Genomic DNA, 25338 nt, shown 5'->3' on the forward strand with positions numbered 1-25338 from the left:
CTGACTTCACCACAGCCTGGAAACACCTTCCGTTACCGAGTTCACGGACTCGTACGGGCGGGCTTTTCCTTACATGAGCGAAACGTACATCTGAGCACGCTTTCGTTCACAGAAAGTTATAAACGCACATACAGGCTTCAATATTACCTAAACCAACAGCGGTCTATTTGACTTTGTGCTGAGAGAAGCCTGCGCCTGGCCAGGCACAAAGCAAGGCCGCCAGAATGAAGCTCACGGACAATGTGCTGCGGAGTTTCAGGGTTGCGAAGGTTTTCCGAGAAAATTCCGATAAAATCAACTGTTTTGACTTCAGCTCGAATGGCGAGACGGTGATATCGAGCAGCGACGACGACTCGATTGTCTTATATGACTGCCAGGAGGGAAAGTGAGTGCACAGTGTTGTCTTGTTGTGCGGAAAGATGAATCTTAAGTCATATTCTTTTTGGCCAGCTTCTTGTTAGGATTTCACCGTTCCGCCTTAAATGATGCAGCAGTTACTGGCTCCAGAATGTAAGTGCTGCACCCTTAAGGTGGAACGGGGATATTCGAACAAGCTGGCGAATAGGAAGCCAACCTCTGCCTTTTTTATAAAGGCAGTAAGTTACTGGTGGGCGGATTTTCGCACTGAGGCCTACTGCTGCACAGAGCCTCGGACTCGAGTAGATTAGCAACCCCAAGCATCCTTGCTAACGATGAGCTAACTTTGTGGCTAACAGCCAAAGCGTGGGAAAACGGGCATTAAACAAATATCGACGGTCAAAAATGAGTGGACATCCCTTTACGAATGTCCACAGTGAAACGCCCCATTTGGTCGGTCTTAATGTTTTTTATGTAGATATCTAAAGTGTTAGCTCACAAATGCTAACGTTTTGTAAATATAAGGCTAGCGAATGTCCACATCCGCTCTAGGGATGTTGGCCACCAGAGTGTCTTACCTGTTTGTTTTTTAATATGAGTTAATGCTATTTTTATATTACATGTATTCATCTGTGATAAATATATATATTCTGCACAGTTATTGGACAAATTTATAGCCTAATAATGTAACCTAAATATTAGCTTAATAAAGAAGATCTAGCTGGGTAACTAACGTTAGTTAGTGGACTTTCTACAGGGTTTCTGTAACAATTGTTACAAATATTGTTATATATGGTACATTTACTGTAGTATATTTAGGGTAAATATTAGCACAAGTGCTCTTATCAGAAGTGTCATAGATTACTTTAACCAGCATCTACAGGAACAGTCTGGCATTTTATGAAGTTTATGCCTATATAGATTCTTTGACCAAATCAGGTACAGATTTGTGTTGTTTCACTGAACAGTAATGAGTCATTTTCTTCTTCATTTTGTCATACAGACCCAAACGGACACTGTACAGTAAAAAGTATGGAGTTGACCTCATCAGATATACACATGCTGCCAATACAGTCGTCTACAGTTCCAACAAAATTGATGGTATGTGCTTTTTTCAAAGTCTTTTCTGTATCTTTCTTTTTTCCAGGAGGAGTGTATATTGTATCTTGTTCCCCACACAGTGACCTGTTTCTCACAGTAAAAAAATCCTGTTTGGTAGTTATGTAGTTCATGTATAGTCATGCTGTGCTGTACAGATGTATTCATGCTTATAGGTCTCTTTGTACATGTAATACTAAGTGTAGTAAGTTGTAACGAAGAGGTATTTGACGACCCTTCTGCTCACCGATGTACCCAGTGTGTGTTTGGGACTGCGTGGCTGTGCCCACTCTGGCTTGAGGTAGTTGTTTGTACAGTTTGAGGGTCTGTGATTCTGCCCTTTCAAGGAGCTAACTGTACAGACTACTGCCTTGCCCAGGGTGGCGCCAACTCTTCTAAAACTACCTGGAGATCTGCACCAATGGGACCTTGTTGTTAGAGGTTCACATTTAGGCTTTGAGTTCCACAACTAAAGAATACAATACTACTTGGCATCATCTGATTTCTTTCACAGGACAAAGTCAATAAAAATGTATAATTCTGTTCACAGCAGTTCTGGAAATGTTTTATGGACTTTGTGTAAATGACTGATGTTTGTAATGTCTGAGTTTCTCCTCTCTATTACTGTGTTACTACAGACACTATACGGTACCTGTCGCTACATGACAATAAGTACATTCGTTACTTTCCTGGGCACAATAAGAGGTAAGGATCATCATTATTATTGTTAAGTGCTTTAGACACATTGATCTATTAGCCAAAAATTTAACTTGTGATGTTGAAACAGGTTATAAACAAACTTGAGAGAAAGTTGTTGAATGTTATTTTTATAGTACACTAGCAACATTTGGACTTTTGGCACTTTGGAGTTTTATGAATGGGTTAAAAACTAGATTTATGTGCGTTACGTGTGTAATTTTGTTGTAATTTTACAGGGTTGTTGCACTTTCCATGTCTCCTGTTGATGATACCTTCATCTCTGGCTCCTTGGATAAAACGATTCGGCTATGGGATCTTCGCTCTCCCAACTGTCAGGTAAGCCTTGTGTGAAATCCCCTTAAAAGACTGTTGCTTGTTGTGTCTACTCTTTTGATTATCCCTCATATCTGTTTGATCACAATCCTTTATGTGGTCACAGGGACTGATGCATCTGCAGGGGAAGCCAGTGTGCTCATTTGATCCTGAGGGCCTGATATTTGCTGCAGGAGTCAACTCTGAGATGGTCAAACTTTATGACCTGCGATCTTTCGACAAAGTAAGAGAGATTAATTTGCCAAATGCTGTTATCTTATGTTGAAGAGATGGACATGGTTAAAATAAAATCAGCCTGAAAAAAGTCTGCACTGAAGCAAACTTTTATAGCCAATTTACAAATAAAATATGCTTAAAATGTTTTAAAAACTATTAAATGTGGTGAATTTGAAATAAAGTGCTGGAGGTTGAGGAATTTAGGAGGAATATTTAAACAAGCCTGTGAGAGAACAGACTGGTCCTCCTGTTTGTCAGTTGTGTGCAGTTCCATTTGCCTTGGTTAAAAACATTGTGTCTACTGCAAACAAAAGAACATGTTCTAATTTTCTGCTGTAGGGTCCCTTTGCTACATTTAAACTACAGTATGAGCGAACATGTGAGTGGACCGGCCTCAAGTTCAGCAATGATGGCAAACTTATCCTGGTCTCCAGCAATGGAGGAACACTTCGACTGCTTGATGCTTTCAAAGGAGCTGTACTACATTCGTTTGGGGTGAGTAGGGTTCCCCCTCTAAACCGCTTTGTTATGTATCAGGGTTGCTTGGAAGTGTGAATTCTGACATACCCTTCCGCTAAATAAGAATAACTTTGAAGCACATTGTGCTTGCCGCAGAGGTTTGGTATTTTTGTTCTTGATAATTAATAGTAAGTAATATTGTTACCTGTTAAGCTGCGTTGTAGAACATTTTAAAGCAGCGAACACCCGTCTTATACACAGAGGGCTGCTGTGTCTGCAGGTTTTCATTCCAGTCAAGCAGACACATGCCTCATATAACTTAATCATTTCTAAGAAGGCTGAGACCAACTGATTAAACAAGTGGAATCAGATGTGCTTCTGCTTGCTTGTAATGAAAACCTGAAGCCACACTGACCCATTGTGGATGAGATTAATGATCCCTTTTTGTGATGTTATGAAAGGAGCTGGAGTTGCTGTAGTTTTACTATATAAGGAAATGATTTAGATCAAAGGTCATCATCTTCAGTCCTGGAGGGAAGTTTAGTCATTTTCTTGCTCAGACACACCTGATTTTATTCAGCAGTTAATAAAAAGGTTTAGTGGGTGTGTTTATTGGCGAGATATTCAACCTGGAATTAATGACCCCTGATTTAGTTAGATAATATCTACATCTTTGTTTTCTCTTGGTCAAGTTCTCTTTTGTTATTCTGCTCTGTAGGGCTACAACAACAGTAAAGGTGTGATTCTGGAAGCTTCCTTCACCCCAGACTCTCAGTTTGTAATGATTGGTGAGTAGAAGTTAAGACCATCTTTAGTTGTTACCTGTTTTAGGAAAGTGACTCTTCCTTTAATGATGAAGAACGTTGATTGTGTTGTGTACTGTAAGGATGTGTATGTCATTGTTCTCCAGGTTCAGAGGATGGGAAGATCCATGTATGGAATGCCGAGAGTGGAATGAAGGTGGCGCTCTTGGATGGGAAACATACAGGGCCTGTCACCTGCCTACAGTTTAATCCCAAATTCATGACATTTGCTAGTGCCTGTTCGAACATGGTGAGATGATATTTTGTCACATCAAATTACATTTGACTGTGGGGTCTTTTAACTCCTCTTTACTTTTGGGCTGGCACGCCTTTTGCGGTCAGTGGCATCAGTGTTCTGCTCAAGAGTCAATTGATGAACTGTGCTGGAGTCTTCCATGCTGTGTCAGCCTTTATTGTCTTTTCAAGATGAGTGACTTTGCTTTGACCGTAGACTGTTCTTGTGATGTTTTTTTTTTTCATTTATCTTTATATACATAGATATCCAGACAGCACATGCCCTGTTATCATATGTCACTGAAAATGCGCAGTTGTGCACAGTACAAAAACATTGGTGGCAGAAATGTGTGGATTGCAGCCAAAAGAGACTGTATGAGGTGTAGCAGCCTGATATATTTTAGAACACCTTGCTCAAATCAGAGGTCACAATATGGTTATGGAACAAGTGTATTTAGTAAAACTGTTTGAGAGTTTTGATGACTTGTTTATTTACTTACTAACACACCTAATTTCTTACTTGCACAGGCATTCTGGTTACCCACAATCGATGACTGAAGAAGAGCTGAGCTCTACGCTACACGTTCGATATGACAAATTGCTCCATGTCAACAGAGGGCAGCCTTAGCACTGCCTCTACTTTATTGGAACTGTTGTGGGACTTGTGGACTGTAAATAGGTTGACCATGAGGTCAAGTTGTATTTCTTTCATGTTCATTTTATACTTATCATTAAACAATGTTCTTTTGTAAATCAGTGTAATCTGTTTGTGATGTTTGTTTATTTGAGGTTTGTGGTTGCCCTCAAAAATACAGTTTCAGCTGTCAAAAACATCTTGGTTTGGATTTTAGCATCTTTCAGAATACAAAGAATATGTTACTAATGCAGCTTAAAGAACTGTCTGTGAGACATATTTAAATAAATATGTATATTGCTTCTCTTGTGTAAATGCTAAAAAACCTGTTTTTGGAAAGCTTGTTTTATTCCCCAAACCTTAAAGCGAGCTTGTGCAACTGCTGAGACATAATTCTGCCTCAATAAATGAATGGTTAATGGTAGATTGTGTTGCGGTTTCTGTACTACTGCATCATTGATCTAATGGGAATGGCAGCGTACTGTTACTGCCTTTGCCTTCAATCCTGATGTCATAAACAAGAACATTTTCCAAAAATAAGCGTTTTAAGGAAATTTAAAGATACACAGTGCAGTAAATAGCATAGTGAGAGATTTTTACATCTTAGATTGGAAACAGATTTAGTTGAGAGATGTTCAGTCCAGCAGCCAAATATTCCAAATTTATACAATTTCTGCCAACGGAAGTAATATTTCATTTTCAATAGTTTGTGGAAAGCTGTAATTGACAAGGTCACTTATTCCGCCCTGGGTGTGGCCTGTCAGGATGTTTGATTGGACCTGCCAAAAAATTGCCTTAACCTTATCCCCTCAAACAATGAAAAAAAAAAATATATATATGTATATATATACTTTATTTGTATATTGGTTTGTCTTTTTGTGTTTTGTCACTACAAACATTGCACTTTGGCCCCCCAAAAACGAGAAGTTTGAGCATCCTTGTTCTAACCAGTCTATAACATACATACTGTAGCTTACCATGACATGGGTTTGTAGGTGCTGAAGTGTATCAGAGGAAGAGAGCCGACTGCACCGGTGAAATCTTCAAACCTTTCCTCCCGCATGCGGCACTGGCATCAATTACTCCCATGTAATCAGAGCAGCATGATGTCACACCCATTTAAGGGAACTACAGTGGCAGCTCATTTACTTCAAAATACAGTGCCTTGCTTTGTTTTAAGAATTTGCAGTGTCTTTCATTACTTATTTAGTGTCCTCAGTTACACTAGCAGCTACACTGTAGCCCACTCTGTGACAATTTTTAATCAATACTCGAGTGAGGCAATTTGTTTAGCCTTTATATATTTGCTAGGGGTTATTTTAGTCTAAATTCTAAATAACTTAACAATAGAAATATAGGTCTGATTTTCTATCTGTTTCACTCTGTGAAGCTCTAAAACATGAATAATAATCCTATAACAGTATTTTAAAGACATATTCTGAAAGTCTGGGTTTTCTAGCTGAAGGCCTGAGCACATCAATGTAATGTTCCCCAACAAACACCAATGTTCTAATTCATACTTTTCCAGAATAAGCAACAGCAATGAATTAGTATGATACCAAAGAAGACCTGCTTTTGTGAGTGTAAAGAACCTTGTAAAGGTTCCATACCAATTTAAGGGGTCTTCTTAGATCCTTTATATTATGTGGATGTTCTTTAAACTTCAAACAGGTTCTTTACATCTCATTTACATAATTTGGAAAGTGGTCCATCTAAGAACCATTTTTGGCACCTTTATTTCTAAAAGTGTAGAATAATGTGAATGAGAGAGAACCATTAAAAAGCGCCAAACATTCACACACAGGTGTGGTACACCAGCCCGTACCTGTTGGTGTTTGTTGGAGAACAACAATATTGGGCCGATATTCTATGGGCTTTCAGCAGTGTAATCTCATTTGCATTCCAGTGTAATCTTAGGATGTGCTGAGTTTGCCCAGCCAAGGCCTCAGACTCAGAGATGAAGCTTTAGCGGATCCCAGGTGAGCATTCTGCACGGCTCCTTCACGTCTCTGATGGCTGGTTGTGTGAAAGGCTGTGGTGGTGAGGGGGAGGGGAAGCTGTTACCCAAGGCCAGGCACACCGAGCCTGTGGCTGCTAAATTTGGGGCAAGCGGGATCAGGTTCCTTCTGCTCACACAATCCTGCCCTAGTTACAGGACCCCTCTCTCTCTCACACACACATACATAGGTCTCACATGCTGTCTTGACTTAAGAGGTGCAAACACCCAAGCTCTCTTGCCTCATACTGTCGCCGGTAGTCTGTATCCTGCCTTTGGAGGGCCTTGAGCTTCTTACCTGCGTTTTAGACGTCACTAGTGCAGTGAAGATCCTCCAGGTGACCCCCACCTGCCTCTAAATTAGGCTTCAGGTTTTCTCCCCCAGACTGAGCGCTCCTGGGCGGGTAGACGGGCTGACCCGCCATGTTTCTGGTTCTGGTGGTGACAGATGAGCTGAGGCAGTTCCTGGTGAAGGCAAGGAGCGGGACAGGCCGCCTCATCCAGGTGTTGATCCGGGACGGTGAGTGAGCCACATAAACAGAGACAGAGAGACAGTTACCCCACTGACTGTTCTGGTTTGAAACTACATGTTGGTAAAAACATATTTTAGAATGTATATTGTTCTGTTTGTATTGCTAGTTATATTTTAACTATTTTAAACTGCAAGGGTCTGTATGTGGGCCCTCACTGCAATTCCTCACTCTCATTACTGCATCATGTTGTTCTGTAACTCGTTACAGAACGATTAATCGTTACAGAACGATTCACAATAGTTAAGAAGTCTAAAGATTAATAACTGAATAATAAGTCTGCAGTTTAAAGGGTTTAACCAAGGTGGTCTCACTGAAATGAAAAATCTCTTTTCCAAGGAAGGCAGCACACACACTTTCACATTTAGAACAAATAAAAAATCAAATTTACAGACAGAAGACATTAGAATAATGTACAGTAAAAAGGTAGGCCATGAGAGTTAAAGGATGAAACAGAGAGATTGTGGTGTAGAGCTGCAGAGCTCGGGATCTGTAGCACTGAATGACCGACCACCCTTTGACGAAGATCTTGTGCCAGAGGATCTAATGGTGTGAGGGGGGCTGTAGGGTTGAAGGAGTTCAGTAAGGTATGCAGGGGCGACACCATGAAGGGCTTTAAATGTTAGAAGAAGACGTTTCTACTTGATACAGGAGTGTACTGGTAACTAATGAAGGTGATACACAATATGTGTGTTCATTTCTTAGTAGATGTGAGAAGCCTGGCTATTCAGTCTTATACTTAATATGCAAGCATCCCCTGACGTTAACTCCAGCTTTCCTTTCTGCAACTGTACATTTCTTACAGTTTCAAGTGAGCCAAGTGAGATTGTGAGAGTCAGAAGGTAGAGACATGGTGGTGTGCTGGAATGGAAGGGAGCCTTAGGCCAGTATAATTTACTTCACATTAGAATAAGAATCTATTCCTTCAGAGAAGGCCCAGATCACTGAGGGAACAGAGTGAAGGCCTTGAGCAGTTAATCTAACTGATGCTACACTTAGCAAATATAACTGCTTCTTTTGTGTCAACTCAACAATATTTGTACCATCATATCTTTTCTGTGTGAGGCTGTGGTGATATAAGCCAAAGGTGTCCTTTGGTTACAGCTTTTGAGTAAGCGCGACGCAGCACAACCACACATGCACTGTTCTATAGAAGTTCTATACCAGCGAATGAACACTGGGCCTGAATGAACAAGTCTAACTTGCATAGGTATAACTTGTATATAGTTCTACTTATAATTCACTATAATTCAACTGGGCTAAATCGAAAATGAACCACTTTAGTAACATCTGATTTGTCAAGAGCTTGGACTTTTTTCAAAATGTTACTGACTCTAATTTCATATGTACATGTAGGCCTACAGGTATGAAATCGATGAGTAATATTCTGTCTTTCTGTTTTCTGCAGTGGAATGTTTGTGTTTCATGTGTTGTCTGGCTTGTGTTTATTTAAGATGAAGAAATACAGGTGAAGGGGCAAAATATATTTCACAATGTATTTTTGTTGGGAAAGGCCAGGGTGAACATGAGTCAGGTGACACATCAGTTGACACTGAAGCTGACTGGTGTGTGAGGGAATTACTCTACACAAGAGTGTCTGTAGCATGACAGATTTACTGATCTCTGTTGCAATGTGAGTGACTGTGTGTGTGTGTGTGTGTGTGAGTGTCCAATATCCACTGAAATGTTAAACTACTATCAGATGACATGACTCACTTGCTAAGACAGGACAGGACAGAAAAGACAATTACATTTGAGTGAGGTCATCCCACCTGAGTCATTTCTGTTTATATGTATGAATGTTTTGTGTAGTTATGTGCAACGATTCATATGCCTTATTATAACAGTGTGCCTGACCATAATATAATTGAGTGCATGTAACTGTCTTGGCACCAGTGGAAGTCCCTCACTCTTGCATATGTGTGTGTGTGTGTGTGTGTCTGTGTAGTCTTGCCATCTATCGGCTTGAATTTTGTTGCTCAACATGGCCTACTTTGATAGAAGGGGGAAATTTGACTGACAGACAAACTGGCCAGTTACACATTGGTGTTTATGTGTGAGTGTAGGGGCAGGCAAGTTTCAGAAACAATGCTACAACAATAATAGACCCACAGGAGACAAAGTGGTAGGCCTGCTCGCCTTAGTGGAACTGGCTTCAAAGGCACCAAAATGTTTGGTTCAACAGTTCTTCTTTTGGAATGGCTCTTTTCTAGTTTGGTTATGTGCTCTTCCACTCTCGTGTCTTTGGTTTGAGAAATGATCAAGTATTCACTCTTTCCACCAAAATCTTGTGACACTGGGCACGTTTTAAGATTTACAAATATGTACGGTTTTCAGAGGTATTCTGAACATAATTACAGTTGCTAGGCTATGAAAGACCAATTGGGTGAACCAGCTTGCTACAGCACCACCCTGAGGCACACCAGTGCAGCATAACTTCATAAAAAGTTTATTTTCAGGGACCCCCCAGAATTTTGATTTTGAGACATTCAGGGGGTTCAAGAGATTAATTAGGGGATCTTGCAACCCCCAGGGCCCCCTGTATTTAGCACCTTGGTGATACTGCTACTTGTTTACTTGCTACTAAGAAAATGCTTAAAAGACAACTTTTTAGAATTTTTGAAGATATGATGTGAATTTCAACTTTTTTTTCAATCCAGCAACTATATCTTGCACCTGCACTGTAAAAACTGATGCTTTTATAAAAGTACCGACCTGGTCAGCCTAATTCTATTTACTTTATTGAACTTCTATTATTAGGTTAACAGAAGAATAACTAGCATTTTATTATTCTACTTTTTAAAGTTAAAAAAGATACAATTTTTTACAGTGTACATGTTCCCAGTGACTAGCCAGCATTTAGCTTCATAAACAGAACTGATACAGATAACAAATACAAAAAAAACTGATAATCAAAAATTGCAATAGTTGTGGGCATCTCAGCATTCAATTAATATCAGATGGTCCTTTTACCTTTGTAGGTAGAGCATCTGAGGCTGAGACTGGTTTCTCTGTGTGTTCCTGTTACTCATGTGCCAGTCAAACAGAGTGTAAAGTGATAAAATGTCTCTTTGGCATGAAGCCAGACAATGTGTCAGACTTTTGCACTATCACATTGCACACATAGACGGTCAGATTTTTTATTCAATGCTATCAGATGACTGGCTGCTGAATAAGAAATTTTTAAAACGGTACCCTGTTCACTATCTAGTGCACTATTATGGGAGTATGCCATTGTGTAGTGGCATCTAAAAAACATATCTAGTGCACCCTTATAATCCCACAATACACCACAATAGGTGGTGTACAAATGATGGGCCAATGTTATGCTGATATTTTCAACAGATAGCCAGGTTAGCTGAACTTTACAGAAATATTTTAATAATACACTTTGTCCCTGTAAATCTAAAGGGAGTACATTGATGTAGTGGACACTATGCACATAATGCACTGTGTGGTTGGGTTTGAAGATTCTTTGAGGAGACCAATGAGTCACATAACTTTGATACCGTTGCAATGGACTGACACCATTCAAAAATCTGATATATGGCAAAATATGAATTTCAAATATGTGACATATATTAGCATATATGCATATATGCATGTTCTCCCTGTATCCGTGTGGGTTTCCTCCAGGTACTCCGGTTTCCTCCCACAGTCCAAAAACATGCAGTCAGGCTGATTGGACATGCTAAAATTGCCCCTAGGTGTGAGTGTGTGTGTGAATGTGTATGTCTGTCTGTCTGCCCTGTGATGGACTGGCGACCTGTCCAGGGTGTATCCTGCCTTCCGCCCAATGACAGCTGGGAGAGGCTCCAGCACCCCACCGCGACCCAGAAGGATAAGCGGTTTAGATGATGGATGGATGGATGGATGGATTTCCCTTATTTATCCAACTTATATTTGTCACATATGGCATTATGTGTGGCATGTATGCCAACTCATTTAAAATTGGCCATTTTCAAATATGGGACATATTTTTCAGCCATTTATCAGCTTATTCAAACAGAGGTGTGTAACACATATACTTCAAAATATATGATAGAAACGTTCATATATGGATGCCATATATTGCACATATATACTAGCTTCATGTAATGTGAGTTTTTATCGTTGAGTGTATGACTGGTGCATTTCATTTAAGTTTTTTGCTTCTAAAAAATCTTTGATTGTATCAGACATATATGTATGATCCATGAATCCGACATATGTATCAGACACACAGTATGCGTATGATCTATTTATTATGCATGTGTTCACCCACCTATCAAACATATATGTATGAGCCATATATTATGCCTATATGTCCAATATTTGATACTTACATATATGTACACTACATATATGTACATACATTTTGAAATATATGCCTGACCCTTTATTTGGGATGGCATGACAGTTTGCATGTTTATGGAATGGAATATAACTACTGTCACAGCGTGATGAGTGAACCTGAGTAACATTAGAGTACAAAACTTTACTTGAATCATCATCCACAGAGAACTACAGATCTACAGAGAACACACATCTACACACTTTAATGCACAATTATGGTTTATTTGCTGAAAAGAGAAGATAAAATATGTGTTAAAATTTGCAGATTTTAGCCGAAAATGCCATACTGAAGTGTGTTCTCTGTAGAAGATGTGTTAACCTATTTTCACATAGAAAGTCAATAAAACATGTAATTTGACCAGGGAGTTTAAACTTTTTTGTAAATAGTACTCTTGGTTGTCCACTGTAGGTAATAGTGATCAGGGCACCATTCTAAACACAGTGACTAATGTTCCTGTCTGTACTGCACTGTTTTCAATCATGTTTACATTGATAAAAACTTTGCCACTTTGAGCTTTGGAGACAGATGTATATTGAGGTTGTTGTTGTAATGTCACTGTTTGGGCTCCCCGTCTATATCCTGTGTGTGATGTCTGGGACTTGTTTTGGTAGTCTCCTGTCCGTTGCATGCCGGACAGCGAGCTGCTATTTGGCCACAGATATTTTCAGCGTGATTTAGTCAGAGAAGCCGGCCAAAGTGGTCATAAGTCTTACAATTGGCTGTGCTTACCAGTCACATGCATAGCTGGTGGCTGATTGGCTGGACACATGGGGATCATGGTCTACTGTTGTTTGGGATCCATATTCAAGCACTTTGGTAAATAGTGATGTAGAACAGAAAGAATGCCAGTCAACCTCAGCACCTTGAATCAGTCTGTCATTTGATGTAGCTGATGTAGGTCATATGAGTGTGTGTGTACATCACTTTTTATATTCGTGTGTGTAGGCCTAAGCGTGTGGGTGAGTGAATGGCTAATGGAAAGTATGCATCTGTGCTGATAGCCGGAATGCGTGCAGGCCTAGAATAGCAGTTGCTGCAAAAGACAGTCAGGAAATCCCCCACCAAGGTCATATTGGTGTGTGTGTGTGTGCGTGTGTGTGTGTTTATGATGTGCACACTATTGACAAATCCTGTCCTCATTAGGAGGTTATTTTGCTGAAGTATAAATTCTCACAATGAATCTGCACAGTTTTCACATGCTTTGAATCTTTAGGCCTCAACAACAACAACATCAGCCTGTTTCAACATTACTGTTCTCTTGACAGTGAGCGAAGTCTGGCTGTTTTTAGACCATCTCATTTTTAATAGTCTACAGATACAGACAATAATGATTCACTTTAAATTCTGCAGAAGAAGCCCGTTCCAAAAAATATATTTATCTATTTAAATATATTTATCTATTTAGGCTGCTAGAGCAGCCAAATATTCACTTTAGAAACAAGTACTTAAAACAATAATCCCATTACAAGTAAACAAGTTCAAAACAAGAAGTTTTCTGAGATTCAGCTCAAAGTAAAAGTAGCTTTTATCCAAATAACAACAGTAATTAACAGCATTTACAGTAACTAAAGAGCTGACTCTGTGATTTGGCCATTAATCAATGCAGATTATTTAACAGCAGAGAAGCTATAATTGAGTAAAGGGTCTGTTCACACAAATAAAATTAACAAACTTTTTGTTAATTTTATTCATACAGTAAACACATTTAAATATGGCACTTATCTACAATTTCTTCTTTTTACATACAAATATAATAAAACACAACATAAAATTAGCTATTCAGCAAATAAACAGTAATTAGGTCTGAAATGTGTTCTCTGCAGAGGATGTGTTAACCCATTTTAACTTAGAAAATCAACAAAACATTAATTTGACCAGAGGTGTTCAAACTTTTGCATAGGACTGTAACTAAAAAGATTGTAGATTAAAATTTACTTATTATTTAGGTACATTTAATATGACCTTTAAAAATGTGATGAATCATTTGCCAAATGGAAAATTTAAATTATGTTTACATTAAAAACTACATTGATGTAAAAAAGTAAAGGCAGGTGTAGCTCTAAATAATTTCTGGATGGTGTACATTGAGGGATTGATGGTGTTTACTGACCACTGAAAAGCAGGAAACAGGAGCTTGAGATGATTTCAGAGAATAAACACTTGTGGTAGCTCCATCAGAATCGTGCTCACTGAGACTACAGCAGTTAATTAGTACCTGCAGACAACTTGTGTATGTGTGTGGACATATGATCTGTGTGGAGGGTGTAAAATGAGACAGAAACAGAGGACATGAAGTACCTGTCAGATCAAATATATTATGTGTCACTTTAGATGCGTTAATCCATGAGACCCGATACAAAATAAGCATCACCATTTTCTTTTTCCTCCCTGAGTCTACTTTAAATGTGAATGGTGGTTGCTGTTGCTGTTTGGTGTGGTTGCTGTTGCTGTTTGGAAAACATAAAAAGTTTAATATTTGGTGAACTGCTCCTAAAGTGCTAGTAGCACATTTTCAGCCTACTCTATAATACACTACATGTTAAAAACATTTGTAGACAACTGCTCATCTAACAGCCTCTACTCTTCTGAGAAGTTCTTATACTAGATGTTGGAACACAGCTGTGAGGATTTGATTGCATTTGGCCACAAGAGCATTAGTGACATCAGGTACTGATGTTGAATGATTAGCCCATCCCAAAGGTATTACTCCATCGCTACGGAGAATCCAGTTCCACTGCTCCACAGCCCAATGCTGGGGCGGGGTTATATCCCTCTAGCCCCCATGTGTCAAACACAATGTCTGCGGACCAGATCAGGCCCGCCACACAATCCTATTCGGGCCGCAAAAGTATTTTCATTTTCCATTAATATTAGCTCTTTCACAATGTGCTGCACTACAATCCCCAGCATGCACTGCAACATAATGTGCTCCAACTCTCCTAACAACATACTACAGGACAGCGGTTACACCTCAATTCTACACAATTCTGCGCAATTCCACACCTGTCATATCACCAAAATGCATTTCAGCTGCAGTTTAACCAATATAAACACTTAACGTCAGCTCAGCAGCTCAAAAATTGAGCCCAAGAATTACATACGAGCAGCAAAGACAGGATGCCAGGTGTCTAGTTCAAGCAAATAGGTTGGTTTAAAAGACTGAGCTCCTGGGGACATTTAAATTTTATTTATTTCAAGTGTCCAAGTAATATTTCAAGGTCTACTACAAGTGCCTGTATTTTACTGCTGAAGTTTTTGCACATTTTGAATAAACAATGGCCATTTCAGTTTATAGCACAACATTAATTAAAAATTAAATAAAAAACATTTTTTGTCTGGCCCACAGATTTGATGAGATTTTTAATATGGCTATTTACTGGTCGAGTTCGAGACCCCTGCTCTAGCCAATGCTTGGCATTCAATGTCGTTACCAACGTTGTGGCTCATGTGTGGCTGCTCCAGTGGATCCCATTGTATTGGACAGCTGTGTCTTTGTGTTTGTAGGCGTGTCTAAAAACGTTTGGACAAATAGTATATGTCAGAATTTCATGCAGTTTTATAATTTATCAGTCCATCTTTAGCCATATGACATCTACGAGAAGAACGTGCCAGCATGACCTTGAGGGTTTCACTACATGATGCAAACCACTGATAAGCCTCAATGCACTACCTGTACCAGAGTGATGGAAAGAGTTATGTTTGGAGAGAAAAAATAAACTGTTAATGAACCAAATCACATCACTTCATCTGTGAAAAATGTGTGACTTCAGCTAAAACCAGATCACTCCAGATTCTCTTTACTGATAATGTGACCATATTCTGAAGTTTACAGAAGCGTTTAATCTCCACATGTCCATACAAAAGCCTAAAACTTAGAAGGTGCTACTCCACCTGGCAGCAACTACTATAGAAACTCTGTTTTCACCAAGTAAAATGGCCAAGTCTTTCACACAACCGGAACTCCACCGAGCATGCGCTTCAGCAGGAAGAGAAAGTTTCCCCAAAAAACAGCAGCAGTTCAGTTCTATTGACCCCAGAAATGAAGGAACTCTGTACTAAAAGGGCTTCTTAAAAGATCAATTCACTATGGATAGAACACCCCTGAAATAAATCTGCACTTTAATCTCAAAGCCATTGCTTCATGTTTTAACTGAAAAGTGAAAAATACTGTAGCATAGTGTATGTATTTCTATGTGTGCATAGTACAGAGCGGACTTTATATTGTACTGTGTGTGTGATATGAGCTTTACTGTGTGTTTCAGAGCAGCTGGTGCTGGGGGCGTACCGAGAGCCGTCTCAGTCCTGGGAGAAAGATTATGACCACTTTCTGCTTCCTCTGCTGGACCCTCAGGAGCCCTGCTACGTCCTCTACCGCCTAGACTCCCAGAATGCGCAGGGCTATGAGTGGCTCTTCATTTCCTGGTCACCTGACCAGTCTCCAGTGTGTAATACATCCAAGTCAAAATGCATATAGACTGTCACAGACACTCATATCAGATCACACTGCTGTTCACTGAAACTTAACTGTAATCTAATTCATTAAGACTATTTCTCTGTGAACATCTCTTACTCTTTGTAGGTCAGGCAGAAGATGCTGTATGCTGCCACTCGTGCAACAGTGAAGAAAGAATTTGGAGGAGGCCATGTCAAAGATGAGATCTTTGGCAATGTGGAAGTAGGCGACGATTCATACATTTAACGATTCACAGAATTCATCATTTGATATCAATTGATATGATACAGTGGTGTCTTAACATTTTCCATTACAGCAAAAATAAAGAGTGGCTGAAAAAGTATTTCCATTTTTAGGGAATTTAACATTATAAAAGTACAATATTTAAAACAGCAGGGGAATTCCCAACCCCATTGCATCCTATAGAATGGAACAAGCCGTTCCATTACTGTGTTAGCACAAGTGAAGTGTGTTAGATGAGTCCTCAAAGGAGCAAAGGATCGAATGAACACAAGTGTCAACTTTGACAGAAGAACTGACCCACTGGTACATTTTCTTTATCAAACTCCACAAAAATGGCAGAAGAAGCTGTTTGTAAGCCATAACAATCAACAACTTTAAAATGCTCAATATTTCAAAACCAGAACTTCAATTTGCTGGACTTTATGTTGCAGACTGTATTACTCCAGGTCATACACCATATAACAGGGCTGTCCAAAGTCCAGCCCCAGGGCTGAATGCCAGATTTCAATTAGCCAGCGGCTTTTGTTTTAGAGTGCGTTACAAGTGGCCCGCCAGCCAGTACGCTGCAGTTCTTCCCTTCACCTGATGGTGGAAGCAGTAAAATTACAGTGTAATGCGCCACACTGTGGTAACAAAGTTGGCTAAGGTGTAAGAGCCTTTCTTCACTGACTAGACCTGCAGCTTCATTTACTGAACCACTTTTAGTCAAGACTACATACAGCACAAACTTCACACTGAGAACTGATTTTAGAGTGATGGAAATTCAAATACTTTTTCATTGAGAGCCACAGCAAATGTACGTGCCTCATATTTCAAAAGACTGTAACGAATAGACATGCAACAAAGCATGGACAAGAAATATTCAGGAGAGAAATGAAAGTAACTGCAGCTACCCGAGTCTCAGAGCACCAACTTACCAGAGCAAATTCAGCAGTTCAGTAAATATTAACCATTTAAGGTGGAACAATAACATAGCTATTTATGTTGTTTGATCTTGTTTAATAAAGCGATTTCTGAATGCTGTTGCTGCATTTATTTGATATGTAAAGAATATTATCTAACAAAACTGAAAATTTATATTTTTATATTTTTGAACATTTAAACACTTGAAACAGAATATAATTAATACATTAGACATGTTTTACTGTTACTCTTAAACTCTTAATTATTTGTCATAAGCGCTTCCTGATCCAAACTGCTCTGAGCAATCCAACAGTAAGAAACACAGAAAGCTCCAGTTCTATGCACTGTGATTTTGAAAACGTAATATTCTGAATCAGTTGTGAATAACATTTTGGCCCTTAGGTATTTTGACATGGGAGGATTGGGCCCTCTTTGAAAAAAAGTTCAGACAGCCCTTCCATATAACCTATTAAACTTCATCAGTTTACTCTGCTAGCTTGCTAGTTAGCAAGCTAAAGGCTACAAGGCTAACAACAACAAAAATAAAGGTGATACCTCATGATTTTATAGCAAAGCTTATAGACATAAGACCATTATTCAAAAAAAGTATGTATGCTATGTTTAAACTAAAAAATAAAACTTTTTACAAAGTTTGCATGGCTAGTTGATTTGCACACTGATGCTAATCTCACCAATAGTGAGCGCATTTTGATTGAAATACGTTTCTCGCAGTTTAATTCTGCTGCAAGTATTACCAGCACTAACTAATCCATATTGCATATGTGCAAGCGTTTTACGGCAGTAGTTGAGCTGTAAGAAGGGTCATATTACCCAATATCTGTGAATTTTACTGTTTTCTTTGCTCAGTTGGAAAGCTAGTATCAGTGAAAACACAGAGCTTTAAGCTTTGATTATCTAAGCATTTTTGTCTCGTGTAAGATAGTGTTCTTAGTCCGTTTGGGCACTACAATAACAATAGCAGAACAAAACTGGGCAAAATATAGGCTAAATCTCAAATGGCTTCATACTCCCTGTGTAATACAAATTACAGGCTATTATATAGGCTAACAGTTTCTACACACAAACAGTGCAGTATGTGTCTAATCAAAACCATTAATGTGCAGTCAAAGCTGCACAACATCCCATCCAACATTTGGTGCAGAATCTGGACATGGAAGCCATAGATTCATGACCTATGTAGCTCACTGCCAATATAGCAAGCATATATTGATCTTTTGGCTCGATAAGTTCAGCACTCTGCTGACTGTATGCCGCTGCTGGTCCACCCTAGGACCACCCAGATTATTGTCCTGCACACAAGGTCAAACTAGTTTTTAATCTCCTTAAACAGATTTTAAATGCACATATACTTTTATTTTGGAAAATAAACTAAAACAATTACGAGCACCTATCAGGGAAAAATTAATTACTTTGCAAATAATATAAAATGATTTTGTTGAAAATGTGTCTGATGCTGTGCTAAATTAAAATGATGTACTGAACTAATTATGAATGAAAGAAACGAAGAAAAAATAAGTAAATTGGACTGTGAGTGGAAAGTGAGTGGCAATTTTGTATATTACTGTGTTTAACCACCAGTCAGCCGCCCAGAAAATGCTGAGCGAAAAGCCAGTGGGCGACCAGCTTTGCCATCAGTGGGCCAACAGTGGCCTGCTGTCCTGCTCATCTGGGTATACAGACAGTGTGGAACCATTTGAAACCTGTTATTATGCTTTCACACTAAACACTGCATTAAACACTGCTTTATAGTTATATGTGAGGCTGGTGCTTAGCCATGATTTGCTTGTTTATAAGTTGCTGTAAAATGTAATGCAGTGTACACATGCATCACAGTATATATATATATATAATGATCCACCTGTTTAAAATCTTGAAAATCAACCACCAAGTTTATAATGTAGATTTTACTCTTATGGGGCTTTTCTGCAGCGTTATGTATCTGTACAAACGTATCTATCCGACAAATCTATCTGAGAAATAAGGTACTGATTGAGTTGATCACCTCTATGTATCATCACTGCTTCCACATGAAGGCCACGTTTACAATGCTAACCCTTCCATTGTGAGATAGCTCCTGTATCTAAGATGAATGTAGCAAGTGACCTAATTATTTGCAATTTAACAGGTTCATTAAATAGATCACAGGCCCAACGTATTTAGAATGGAACCTTGGGAAACTTCCAGGAACATTCCTGAAAATAATTACCAGCCATGGTCAATACAGATACATATGACACAGTACGTTACTGTCATCTATTGAAGGATATTGATAGGATAACTTGGGCATATAAAATATGAACTTACAAATCCATTCTATCATGTGTGTTTATTAATATAGTTTAAGGAATTGCACAGCTTTTGATGCATCAATATTAGAGCTAGATAAGACTAGGAGTAGAATAGGAGTAAATACCTGCCTGTTCATTCTGTGGTTTGTATTTCCATCCCCTTTAGGATGATGTGTGTCTTCAGGGTTACCTGCGTCATGTTTCTTCCAGTTCCGGCCCGGCTCCACTCACAGCTGCTGAACAGGAGCTGCAGCGAATCAAAATCACTGAGGTAAGAATCCCTGCTCTTTAACCTTAGAATGACTGAATTTAATTGAAATAACAATGAGTTAATTTAATTAATTGTTAACATTTAACATTAATAATTGTCATGTTAGTACTGACAGTGAATTTAGATGGTAATATTTCTAATATTGGGTCTTTGCAGGGCAGGGTAAAGCAGGTGAGTAGGTGTGTGGTCCTGAACAGGCTTTGGCAGTGTGTGAAGCTAATGTTCTGTGTGTGTGTGTGTGTGTGTGTGTGTGTGTGTCTTGCACACTGTGTTGAAGATGTTCTTACAAACACTTTATTTAAAGGACGATCCTTCAACACAGCAATGCAAACAAATTCAGCATTTATAACAATGTATAAAAATGGTCCTTCAGTCTAAATGCTTGATTCAGTACTAATGATTCAATTAATATGTGTGCAGTTTATATTCTGCGTACAACATACAATGCAACCTACTATACAGTATATTTAAAACTGCTAGAAAAATATATCAAACAATAGTGTTATTTGAAATAAGGTTTTAGGGGAATACAGTAGGATCCAAAAGTTTGAGACCACATTTTATTATTTTTTTTTCATTGAAACTGGGAAATAAACAGCAGAAACTTTTAGAATTTTGAACATTTTAAAATTTATAACAGTAGAATGAAGAAAAAATATTCAAGATTCTGCACTATTTCTAGGTCACTGTTCCAATTTAAGCATATCTGTGACCATGTTAAGGTGAATGTACAAAAAGGTCAGATGTTTTTCAGTCATATCTCTTCAACTGAAACTCATGTTCAGGCGACTCTTGGGTGGATCTGATCATCAAAGGCTTTCTCACAAACTCATGGAGTCCATGCCTGCTTGAGTGCACACTGGTGACAAATACCAAAACGGTGTCATACCAAATACTAAGAAATTTGGAAATTCATGTAAATTTTCGAAAAATTCTACATTTCACTCAAATAGTTATGCTGATAACATAATTTGTAATCAAAAAAACTTTGCATTAAATTAGAAAGGAATGTAAAATAGAAATATTTTCACTAGTGGTCTCAGGCGTTTGGACCCTGCTCTACGTGCAACTTTATTTCTCAACTGTGCTGGTGAAATGCTGGATTTGGTCAATGCTAGCATGTCTTCAAGCCTTACTGCAGTGTCCTTCAAATAAAGTGAGCTATGAGTTGTTCATGTTTCCACCATGAAAAAATTATGCCTGACAGCTGCATTAATTTATACTGGAATGCTCCTGCAGACAGCACTTCACTCTTTCAGCTGTCATATAATGAGATGAGCATGGGGAATTAATATCTCACAATCATTACATCCATGGTGTGTGTGTGTGCATGTGTCTCCCTCTGCAGGTGAAAACAGAGATCAGTGTGGAAACTAAACATCAGACTCTGCAGGGTCTGGCCTTTCCGCTGCAGGCGGAGGCCAAGCGTGCTCTACAGCAGCTCACAGAGAGACGCATTAACTACATTCAGCTGGTGAGCCTGCAAAACACACACACACTTTCTAGGAATCTACAAGAGCCCAACTGATATGATACTTTTCTTACAATATTGATTTTAACAAATCAAACTAATATTTGATGATGTATTTGTTGTGCTCTGGCGATGAGAATGTTTTGTCTTCATTTTATTTAAATGCATTTGTAACCCTGAAGAAATAAATGTTATATTTCTCTGTAAAGCTAATTTCTACATTTTATAAATGTTTATGTATCAGCATTGTCAGATATGTACAAGAAAAATATCCGATATCGGCGTTGTCCCACAGTTCCTACATTGGTGTATCCCTACTATATACAGGACAATTCCCATTCAAATTTCATACATATAACACTCCATATATTATTTTTTTCTATAAAAATCATGTGTATTTCCTTTACACAAACATTCCTGCTCCCATATTGACCAATGCACAGATTTCATGAAGACTAGCATGCGTTCAGTTCATTATGGGTTAATTCTTATTTTAAAGTTCTACCTTTACAAAACAACAAAAACTCAAAACACCTGTGAAATGTCTGAAACTCCCATAGTAACACATTTCATTTTATGTAATGCTCCTGTGTGCGTGCTGCTGTGTCAGAGGTTGGACACAGAGAAGGAGACGATTGAGCTGGTGCACACTCGGCCCACAGAGACGCGTGACCTGCCCTGCAGAATCCCCAAAGACACGCCCCGCTACCACTTCTTCCTCTACAAACACACCCATGAGGGAGACTACCTCGAGTCTGTGGGTACGAACCAGTGCACCTTCACTGCAGCCTCATATACACTACAGGTCAAAAGTTTGGTATTTTCAATAACATAAAAGGGGTTTGGTCACAGATAGATGTAATGTGTATGTTCACAGTAATTACTGTGAATTACTAAGTGATTAGTAGGAAGCTGTAAAATAAGCAGTAATTATAGATGTGTCCAGAATAATGAAGAGAGCTGTAGATGATTGTTAGATGACTGAGAAAGCTGTATAGCATCAAGAATGTTAATAAATGAAATACGTTTCCAGAATGCCTCATATTTCAATGAGTGGCAATCAAATCTCTAGTCAGATAATTGCCTTGTGTCTCTTTCTCTCTCTCTCTCTCTTTCTCCCTCTCAGTGTTCATCTACTCGATGCCAGGTTATCTGTGCAGCGTTAAGGAGAGGATGCTGTATTCTAGCTGTAAGAGTCGGCTGCTGGAGGAGGTGGAGCGGGATTACCACATAGCGGTGGTCAAAAAGGTACAAACGCACTGTCTGTACTGCTCACTCTGCCTGCTCGCTCTGTACTTTGGTGTTGGCCCTTTAGCTTCTGAGTATAATGGTCCAACTGGCGCAGTAGTTTGATTTTTGAATAAGATGAGGAGGAGGACACTGATCTAATATTCTCATACATAAGAGGAGGATGAATTATCTATTAACAGTTGACATTATTAGTTATATATTAACTATTCTTAAAGTCATTCAGAATGATATCATGTAAAATGCGCCATTCTAGAGGAACTTGTCGTGTCAGAATTGTTCACAGCAGTGGTGATAGCAACCAGATGTCTGAAGAGTTTAAAACCTCTTAAAGCTAACCTCACAGAAAGCTAGTACACAAAATGTTTGCAAATATGCTGCCTGATACCTGAGACATTGTTTTATGAGATTTCTGAGATAAAATTTTGCCCTAAAACATTCACGGTAGAGAGTTGCATGCAGGGCACTGTAAGGCAAAATAGTCACCGAAGAAACCTTATTTTTTCAGATTTACTGCTATTTTACCATCATCAAAATTAAATATAAAACTCAGAAGACACAAGTAGGTTTACTGGTGGTTTTGGATAGTAAAGCCTTGGTTCTTTCATCACCACTGTAAAAAAATCAGTCAGTAGATTTCTCTACAGTGAGCCATTTCAAAACACTCTGAATGACTTTGTTTACGTCTCAATGATTGAATTATGCAGAAATATTTATTTAGTGAAATTTCCCTTTCAGATTGAAAACACAGTAACACTACTTTGAGTGATCCTTTGTAGATGATTAATAAAGTAGGAGTATCAGTAACACATATTAGTGAAGTGGCAGTAGTGCAGCATCTGAATACACTGAGGTAAATATCTTGAAGATGTACTGTTGATACATTACGTACATTCAGTAGATGTGTTGCTTATATATTACATGAATTAGATTTAATATGTTGCCTCCATTACACAAAACCTAACCCTCACCCCGGCCCTAATCCTAACCCTAAAATTAACCTCAACCCAAAACTTCTACAGATATGAATTTGGAGACTCAAAGTGAAAAACAGCTGAATTCAGCAGACTTTAAACAATTTATATTTACGCAGTTAACTTAAAGTCTCTTCATAATCTACTGAATGAATCCACTGCTGCTGGTTCATTGATAAGTTGTTGATACATTACTGAGAGTCTGTTGAGTGTTTATTTCATCTGAAAAGGACCACTCAAAGCGTCACCGACAACACAGGCAGTATCTTTCTTTCATGTGGTTATGAGCAAAACAACCACAGTAAGTAGGTGCAAACAGAAGTAGACTAAGTAAAACAAGGTAGGACAAGTGAGGAAGCAGAGAGAAAAACAGTGAAAAACCCCAATGATGAATGCATATTTAAACTGTCAACGAAGTAAACCTGACTTGCACACTATTGCTTGTTGATAGTTGTTTATAAAAACCCAGTTCCAAAAAAAATGGGAAAGTAGGTAAAACATGAATAAAAACAGTTTGTATTCTTCATCAGGAGTCTCAAACTCAACCACTAAAAGGGCCATATTAAAAAATCTCAGCATATCTGTGGGCCAGAGAACGCAATTGTTTTTATTTGATTTTAATGAACATTTTGCTTTGACCCAAACTGGCCATTGTTTATTCAAAATATGCCAAAACTACAACAGCACAAATATAGGCTGTCCTATTTGGCTATTTGCTTGAACTAGACACCTGGCATCTTGTCTTTTTGTGGTATAACTGCTGGCCATTACGTTGCAGTGCATGCTGGGGATTGTAGTGCAGTCCATAATGAAACGGGCTAATATTAACAGAAAATTAAAATAATACTCCAGGCCAGAAAGGGATGTGGCCCGCAGACTTTGTGTTTGACACATGGGCCTTAGATCAATGGAAAATGCTACAGATAGTAATACCAGTGTGTGTGTGTTTCTCTGTGTGTGCAGTTGGAGATAGACAGTGGTGAAGAGCTGACAGAGGAGTACCTGTACAATGAGGTTCATCCTAAGCAGCACGCTCACAAGCAGGCCTTCGCCAAACCCCGCGGCCCTGCAGGCAAGAGAGGAAACAAGCGTCTCATTAGAGGAGGAGGAGAGAACGGAGAGAACAGCTAGAGAGAGAACTGAACGTTCTGTCAGTGAATCCGAGGCTGTCTGCTGAAGTCGAGCAGCCTCTTTGCTTGTGAGGAACAGGGCGAAAGAAGCCGGAACGTTGCCTCCAGTTGTTTGTATTCTTCCTGATTGTGATTTTTGTGATTTTTACTTCTGTGGCTTGTGTTTCATTTTCATAAGATGTCTTTCTTTTTGGCAAACTCGCGCACACATCAACAAGGAAAAAGAGAAAGCTCAGGAATTCATCATGTCTCTACAAACTATCCACATTTTGTGATGCACTCAGAAATGGGGACACAAGTTGAGAAACACCTACACATATGCATAATAATCTGAGGATGGACAAAAAAAAAACAGACATATACAACAGTCATGTATTCAGTCACGTTTTATGATATTTTCTTGATATTTTCTGTAGAAAAAGGCTCACTTTGCTGTTTAAAAGTTTGGAATCACTGTTTTCAATGATATAAAACCAATTTAGTGGCAAGAGAATTAAATGATTCTCATAAAGTACACTGTTAGAAGTGAAAAGCCAGCCCTAGAACACTAGAATAAAATACTGAATCTCAGGTAGACAATATAGAATATTTTTTCCTTTTTTACTGAATTTCTCCACTACCTGGGACTCTTTCCATTGGGC

The 25338-nt window shown here is 38.8% G+C and overlaps 1 protein-coding gene across 3 annotated transcripts; it reads left to right on the forward strand.

Moving 5' to 3' along the window:
- Nucleotides 1–19: 19 nt before the first annotated feature.
- Nucleotides 20–25049, forward strand: LOC118808343 (WD repeat-containing protein 82). Of its 3 annotated transcripts, XM_036570957.1 has the most exons (16): nucleotides 20–385; nucleotides 1361–1458; nucleotides 2094–2160; nucleotides 2391–2490; nucleotides 2594–2710; nucleotides 3043–3198; nucleotides 3881–3950; nucleotides 4073–4215; nucleotides 15963–16136; nucleotides 16275–16370; nucleotides 19770–19874; nucleotides 20031–20045; nucleotides 21223–21348; nucleotides 21956–22106; nucleotides 22472–22593; nucleotides 24531–25049. In XM_036570957.1, exons 1-16 carry the CDS (start codon nucleotides 225–227, stop codon nucleotides 24696–24698), a joined length of 1869 nt encoding a protein of 622 aa, XP_036426850.1. In that variant the 5' UTR covers nucleotides 20–224; the 3' UTR covers nucleotides 24699–25049. The 3 variants fall into 3 exon arrangements, with proteins under 3 accessions (XP_036426850.1, XP_036426849.1, XP_036426848.1); XM_036570956.1 differs by lacking the exons at nucleotides 15963–16136; nucleotides 16275–16370; nucleotides 19770–19874; ... (3 more) ...; nucleotides 22472–22593; nucleotides 24531–25049 and adding an exon at nucleotides 4728–5257 and having other exon boundaries at nucleotides 22–385; XM_036570955.1 differs by lacking the exons at nucleotides 20–385; nucleotides 1361–1458; nucleotides 2094–2160; ... (3 more) ...; nucleotides 3881–3950; nucleotides 4073–4215 and adding an exon at nucleotides 7220–7349 and having other exon boundaries at nucleotides 15958–16136.
- Nucleotides 25050–25338: the final 289 nt, after the last annotated feature.

Source organism: Colossoma macropomum, unplaced genomic scaffold, assembly GCF_904425465.1.
Source record: "Colossoma macropomum unplaced genomic scaffold, Colossoma_macropomum, whole genome shotgun sequence".
NCBI lineage: Eukaryota > Metazoa > Chordata > Actinopteri > Characiformes > Serrasalmidae > Colossoma > Colossoma macropomum.

Excerpts from the sequence above, each read along its gene's own strand:
- LOC118808343 (XM_036570957.1), top strand. The coding sequence starts at position 225 with ATGAAGCTCACGGACAATGTGCTGCGGAGTTTCAGGGTTGCGAAGGTT. Across the intron at positions 4,216-15,962 it reads CTAGTGCCTGTTCGAACATG|CTGGTGCTGGGGGCGTACCG; the intron begins GTGAGATGATAT and ends GTTTCAGAGCAG. Across the intron at positions 22,594-24,530 it reads ACATAGCGGTGGTCAAAAAG|TTGGAGATAGACAGTGGTGA; the intron begins GTACAAACGCAC and ends CTGTGTGTGCAG.